This window comes from Montipora foliosa, chromosome 2, assembly GCF_036669935.1.
Source record: "Montipora foliosa isolate CH-2021 chromosome 2, ASM3666993v2, whole genome shotgun sequence".
Taxonomy (NCBI): Eukaryota; Metazoa; Cnidaria; class Anthozoa; order Scleractinia; family Acroporidae; genus Montipora; species Montipora foliosa.
Window position 1 is genome coordinate 54823456 of NC_090870.1, and position 7500 is coordinate 54830955.

A 7500-nucleotide genomic window follows, 5' to 3' on the forward strand; every position below is an offset into this window, starting at 1 on the left:
ATGTAAGGAAACAGTAGGACAATCAACACTCTTTCAAGCGATCAATACTTTAAACAAACTTGCCAACTTGTAACTTAACGGTATAATACATGTATGTGTAACATTGTGTAAAAGTACTGCGCAAAAATTTTCCTCTACTCTTCTTCGGTATACAGTCAGACCTCTAAGACCAAAAACCTGGAGATCAAGGTCAAGAAAACGTGAGATTTGGGAAAAAACCTGGAGATTGATCGACGGCGTCTAAAAGAACTAAAACCAGTTCATCAAAATAAAATTTTTGTTTCTGTTTATCAATGTAAACTTTTATGTAACCCTAGCAACAGAGAAGTTTAATAACGTTATTGAAAGCCTGGAGGGAGGGGGTTACTTGGGTCGCTTTTCGCTGGGTATGTGCCGCTAGCCTCTCAGGACTCCAACCCCTCTATAGTGTATTCATAGTTAATAGACATAGGCTGGTTATGAAACTCGACAAGTTTCTTTGTTTCATGTTTTTGTTCGCTTTTTTGGCCTTGACCCTGCACAAAACCCGACAAAAACACGCTTTTTTCGGCAGGATAACCAATCAAAAGCTTCGACTAATTTATTCGAAGTTAACTTGCGAACCAAAAGCAAAAGATTGTGCAGGGTCACGGTCGGTTCAACATCTAATTGTGACTGTATTGTTCCTGCTTTTGAAATTCCCAGGGTTTCATAACCAGTCCCTTGATTAACTATGGTCTATTTTATGGCCAATTGTAGACCCCATCTTAGTCACTTTTGGGTAAATGTACTTTTAGCGACCCCAATTTAGTCACTTTCTGATTTATTCATTAACCTTACATAAAGCCTTTTAATTGTAATTTCAAACGAAATGTAATACCACTAGTAAATGTTAAATCAACAGGGCTATGGTTCCTTCTGTAATAACTTTTTTTCATCGCGAATCTAGCCAAGATTTTCTTACCCCAAAAATCCCGACAATTTGCGACCCCATTCTAGTAACCATGTCGGAACTGTGTTGAAAATGTAACCCCATTATAGTCAATCCAGTCGTGAAAATGCGACCCCATCCAGCGGCACATCCCCGTTAGCCCATTAATAAGAAGTACCTTCCCCACCCCCCTTCCCCCCTGGGATGAAAGCTTCAATACATTCACGGTTTAGGGTCGGCAGATTCGTTCCGATAAATATTCAGCGTTTTCCGCCATTTTGAACGATCCGTACGATCATATGGAAACCAGGCTTTAATAGAGGGAAAGGTTACGTTTATACAAACGTTGGCCGTGTAGCACTTATATTTTAAACAGAGTTAACTGAATAGAGTGTAATGTGAAGCGCTCGATTTCTATCCCATATGAACCATGTGAGCGTTAGCCCTACTGATGGAAATGGGCCCACACAAGGACAGAAAACTCTGACCAGGGTGGGAAATGAGTCTCTGACCCTGGTCAGAGTTTTCTGTCCTTGTGTGGGCCCATTTCCATCAGTAGGGCTAACGCTCACATGGTTCATATGGGATAGAAATCGAGCACTTCACATTACACTCTATTCAGTTAACTCTGTTTAATAGAGGGGCTGCCTAATACAGGTAACAAATACAGGACTTTGAAAACTGGCCGCTTAATACAGGGCCGTTATATACAGGTTCCACTGTACTACACATATCACTTAAAGTGCCTTTTTCTGGGCTGAGATTCGACGACGTCAGTCTGTAAAGACGCCTGTGGCAGCTGCTTTCAGTCCATAGTTGATCTCACCCACGCAACCCAAGCGTGCATGTGTAAGGAGGACAGACTTCAACACAGTGTGTCTCCCTCGTACTCTTCACAAACACTGTGTAGGTTCTCTTTAATGTTTCATTTGTAGATGAACTTACAAAGGCCATGATCTCCCTCATTCAACTGAACATGATGCTCGACCAACTGAGCCACAAGTTTCTAAGATTTTTAGTGGCGAGCTTCCCATTGGGTGAGGAGGTGTCTATCTAGGGGCATGTTTCCCAAGAGATCGCCTTCTTATCTCTTATAATTTAAGCCTTTTCAACAGAGGGTAACTGATATCAATACAATGGTGAAAACTGGCCTGAATCTGTATACTAGTCTTAGAATTTGAAAACCAGGGATTTTGAACTTGCATTTATTAAAACATTCTCTAGTGTTTTCCGGTTGCTTTAATTTTCAAGTGCTACTTAAACAAACTTCAATTGCAGTATATGACGTTAAAGAATATGCTTTTTCAGATGTGACTAGAGAGAAGAAGGGCTCATTGCTCCAAATGGGGAAGATTCCAGGAATCGCTGTCATCGGTAATTACATGTTACATAAGTTCCATTTTGCGGACTGTAAATAACATAGATGCTCTCATATTTTGAGGTGGGGGGGGGGGGGGGGGGGGGGGAAGACTTTAAAGGCAATTGCATTTTTCACCATTACCATGACCCAGTATTTAATTTAATTTAATCAAGAGCATTTCTGATACATGAGGTTGATATGAGCTTGAGACTAAAAACAAAGTGATTATTATTAGAGCTAGCCACGACTACGAGGAAAAAATAAATCAGAGTTTATCATTTTTTTAAATCAAAGGAGAATAAAGAAGGAACGATTCTGTAACTTAAAACTAAATTGAAAAGCTAAACCACACGCAACTGCTGCCGGGTTTACACTTGCCCGTTCATAATTTTTATTTATCACGCTCTTGTGGCTTTATACGTGTCACTGCCAAGAATTTCTTTAATGCGAGGAATATCACTTATTTGTCCTTCTCTTTCGTCTTTAGGATTTAGTGTTCTTGTATCGGGAATTGTGCTGGGGTTTCTGGATCCAACATTTGCACCTTACATGAAGAAAGTAAGAAATTTCGTCGCCCAATTCCCCCCCCCCCCCCCCCCCCCTAAAATGATGTGTTCAGGGCCTCACAAGTTTCATTCCTCTATCGCTTTTATGCAGCCCATGCCCATTTTCAATTTACGCATTAAGCATTTAAAGATACTTTGCCGGTCGATGACTTTGCCGTTCCACCCAGTGTATGACTGTGTTCCCATGGAAAAGGGGGCTGCAACTGCAAAAGCTACGAATCAAACTATGTAAAGCTGCCATTAACGGGAGCAGAGCTCTCTATGTAATTTTGGGTGTGTGACTGACCGTGATTCCCAGTCCTCTTGAAAGAAAAATCGTAGTGTTCCGTTCAGCAAAAGATTCTCAGCAGGTTTTTCAACAATCGGCAGTTTAATGAAATTATCTAAAAACTTGTCGGCAGAGTACTGTGACCTCTTTAGAAATTTCCTCCAGATGTGTGAAAGACACATAGGATAAACCACAAAATTCTGCTATCAATTGAACATAGTTTTGTTTGAAAACTACATATTGAAGTTGTTTTTTTCTTGATGTTCGTTCGTTCGTTTTTATTTATTTTTTATTTGTCTTATGTTACAGTTTGGCTTGGGTCCCAGCAAAGTTGGCTTAATATTCCTTCTCTGTGCCTTCTGTTATGCAATTTCTGCGCCAGCGGTTGGGTGGATATGCGATAAGACGGTAAGTGATGGATACTTCCGTACATTTGAGTCGTTTTTCTACAAGCTTTTTTGAACAAGTCAGTACTCGGTAAGCCAAAATGACGAGTGTATGTAACTGGAACTATCCAAATCTGGGAATGTAAAACTACAACATTTGTTTGGAAGTTTGATCAAAGTACGGATATCATAAAAAACACTAAATCCTTTACTAACTTTACTTTACTAACCGACGAAATCCTTAGGCCTAAACATCGTTTGAGGGCCTAACTGGGCCTAAAATTAGCCTGAAGGGGGTATTTTTTAAAGAAACTGTGGTGCTGCGTCGGTGGGGAAGTAGTATACAAAAATTTGGTTTTATCAACGGAGTTGATAATGTAAATGGGCCACCGTACAGACATTCTAAAAGCTGACGTTTCGAGCGTTAGCCCTTCGGATTCGCTCTAAAATTAGCCTTCCGAGGTTTGCATTTTCACACGTAATGTGCATTTTACCACCCTGCGAGCAGAGCCTCCTTTTGTCTTAATCTCTACTGAGGAGTAGAAAAGGAGGCTCTGGCTGAATCGCGTCAACTCTTTGAAGCCGCCGCAGCCCGAACTTCTGGACTAGTCCCTTGAGCTCGCTGCACCGTGAAAAACGAAGAAGGCGGCGAGAACTGGCGCATTAGTCTTGGGTTCGAGACTGTAACCTGGCAACATGCAGCGCATACTCAGTCAAGACCTTACTCGATTCATGCAGAGTCTTTCTCTAGAACGCCAAAATCGAGCAAGCAAAAGAAAGGCTCTGCTAGCAGGGTTGCATTTTTACCCCCCTGAACTGCATTTTTTACATCGGCCAATTACAAGCGTTGTTTTCCTTTGCGGGGTCGGAAACTTAACACTACCATTCGCTTCGAGAGAGTACTAGAATAAAGTTTAAAAAGTTCATCAAAGAGCTTTCCAAACTCCCTGGTTTATTTTAATCCCGGTTTAAGACTATGTGGTTTACTAGAATGATCCATCCTTTCCAAAAAACACCATGCATTTAACTTTACAAGTAAGGGCCAAGCGTCTAATTAACGAGTTCCGAAAATTAGCATTTGAATTTTCGTTTTAGTGGTATAAGGAAATTTTGAGTTCTGGTACTCACGGCGTGCAGTCATGTGTCCGCATTTGAACGCCTCATTGAATTAACTTGATAGGGTTTTTTTATATAGTGGTTCCGAAATGGCTTATCGATAAAGTGGCACAAACATTTTAAAACTTAAAGTTGATTTCCTCGTATTTCAGGGTAAAACTCGGCTGGTTATGTTGTTTGGTGCATTTTGTGTTCTTGTTGGCATTCTTATTCTTGCTCCTGCACCATTTCTTACATTTCTTCCACAAAGGTTAGTGTTTATTTCGTTTTATTCCCAGCACGATCTTTGTGTACATAAAACACTCAGGGGCAAGTATGCATGACGCAAATACCGGTATAAATGGATTTTCACAGGTTCATTATTTGAATTTTTTTCAATTGTCTTATGAAAATAACCGGACCCAGAATTGGGCCCTGAGGAACGGCAAATTCCACTGTTGCCATATCTGACTTCCTGTCATCAATTTGCACGAGCTGTTAGTTAGATAGTCAATTATTCACAATAAAAAGTATTGTGAGAACCAGAGGCTGTGCGTCTTAGAGACGACCGACCTAAATTGGACGGCGGTATCAAAAGCCTTGCTATAATCTGCGCAGACCATCAGTGTTACCTCTCCTCTGCTTGATACCCGTATTAGAGCGTCGCGGATGCTTATTTCCCTTTCGTAAACGGTCGTTGCCATTTCTCAGAACGGTCGTTGCCATTTGAAATGGTCGATGCCATTTTTTGGCTCTGAATTACACTCATTAGGTCTAAGAACTCAAAAGGTTGCGGTTACTGGGAGTTGTGTCTCGCTGGTCATACGAGTTAGGGTTCGGGTTAGGGTTCTGTTTAGGGTGAGGGCTAAGAACCCGAGTTTGAGTCTTGAAATTTGTGGACTCTTTTTTTCCTCCAGTTTTTCTTTTATAAGTGTTTTTTTTTCCTTTTTTGTATTAATTTTTGTTAACGTTTTTTCTTAGTTTCTTTCTTTTAATTTTCTTTGAAGTGAAGTGTGTAGTCGACCGTTATAAATGGCATCGACCGTTTCAAATGGCAACGACCGTTTACGAAAGGGAAATTTTCGGACTCTTTTTTTCCTCCAGTTTTTCTTTTATAAATGTTTTTTTTTTCCTTTTTTGTCTTAATTTTTGTTAATATTTTTTCTTAGTTTGTTTCTTTTCATTTTCTTTGAAGTGAAGTATGTAGTCGACCGTTATAAATGGCATCGACCGTTTCAAATGGCAACGACCGTTCTGAGAAATGGCAATGACCGTACGCGTTTCAAATGGCAACGACCATTTACGAAAGGGAAATTTGCGTCTCGGATCCCCAGTAAGATAGAAGTTGTTGAATGACCATTCCGGAATCCTGATACTGTAGGACCGAGTAACGCTTCCTCATTGATGTAAACAATGAGCTGGTTGAGCACCAAGCGCTCGAAAACTTTAGAAAGTCATAGCAGAGGAAACTCAAAATAACTATTTTGTAGAGCGCGACTGCGACAAGAATTTCTGACAATAACGTGTGCAGAGTAGTGAAAGTATTCGACTAACAGAGTTCACGAGTGACGACGATTAAAAATTGGACTCGTAACGTCAAAGGTATTATAATAAATGTCAATTGAAATGAAATAGAGGTACATGTCAATGAAAATAGACAAAGTTTCTTTAGCAGACTTTACCGAAACTTGACACATATGACATTAAACTCTAAGCATAGCATATACGTGAAATCGCAGTAAAAATCTCTTTTTGACAATCGTGTGGAAAGCCGAAAAGGCCATAAAATGCATCGGTTACTAAACCAACTCAACGCTGAAACAAAACGTGCCGTGGTTAATAACTTCGTTAACACCCAGTTAATGATAATATGGCCGAGCATCCCTCGTAAGGAAAGGAGGAAAGATAACGAGATGCGACATTCCCATTTGAAAGCAAAACTAACTGAAAGCTAACATTAGTTGGAAAGCTACACCTTTGTACTGTTTCACTTTGGTAAGTGCACACGTACTTGCTATGCCACTCCGCCTAAAACCTGATGTAGGTGAGAACTGAGTAAAGATGGAAAATGTGGTCCTTGTGCCGCGTGGAGTAGTTGACTCTGTAAGGCAACACTAAAACTGAACTTAATATGCTATTGAGACGCAGTGGTTATAATCAAGAAAATGCGATGCAATTAGCCTAGGAATTCTCTGACGTCATATCTCATCAGTTATCTTGTTTATGGACATTACAACAAAGGACGATAAAGAGCTGCAAAACCGCAGTGGACGTAGCATACTAATGAATTGGATCAACGCGTTCCGACAATAACTAGGAATGCAGTCAGAAATTAACGTTAGCACTGCACAGTAGACTTGAATTAAAGTATATTGCAGTTTATGAGAAACCTTACTTGAACTCGTCTTTATTCGCAATCAAGTTTCCATGTGAATTGGCCCGATAAAGCGTATCAAGGAAACCACATCTTAGCTAGTTTGATTAGTTTAACTGCTAGAGTGGTTTTTAATTGAGTGTCGAAAGTAATTCAGTAGCGAATTGCTTTGGTTTACGATTAGTTCACTCAGTGATTGGTTCAAAGTTCTCGCGCCACTTTTTTAACCAATCAGAAGCGAAACCAAAACCAATCGTGGCTCGCGCGTGCACATTTTCCCGCGCTTTGTGTCGGCAACTGGATTGTCTCCGTCCTTCTTGATTGGACAAAGTAATTACTTTGGTTTTGGTTTTACGACACTCAATTGAAAATCGCTCTATGCAACCAATCTCATGGGCGCGACACTGCATAATACTTTCGCATTGTTCGCTCTACCAGTAAAATCCGTTTCGTACACAAACGAGTTTATCTTCTACACACGTACTGTAGGTTTTGGGTTTGCGATCTATCAAAATCGCACATAGATTATGTCAGTTATATA

At 40.3% G+C, this 7500-nt stretch overlaps 1 protein-coding gene across 3 annotated transcripts in view; it reads left to right on the plus strand.

Annotated features, from left to right (window-relative positions):
- Positions 1-7500, plus strand: part of LOC137993588 (MFS-type transporter SLC18B1-like) — a 38229-nt gene that overhangs the window by 7702 nt on the left and 23027 nt on the right. For all 3 annotated transcript variants that reach the window (XR_011121885.1, XM_068839530.1, XM_068839531.1), the window contains exons 7-10: positions 2219-2284; positions 2758-2828; positions 3414-3512; positions 4759-4856. Coding sequence is in view for 2 of the 3 variants with exons in the window: in XM_068839530.1 (XP_068695631.1) it covers positions 2219-2284; positions 2758-2828; positions 3414-3512; positions 4759-4856 (334 nt within the window). In the remaining variant the exon portion in view is untranslated. The remainder of the gene's footprint in view (positions 1-2218; positions 2285-2757; positions 2829-3413; positions 3513-4758; positions 4857-7500) is intronic.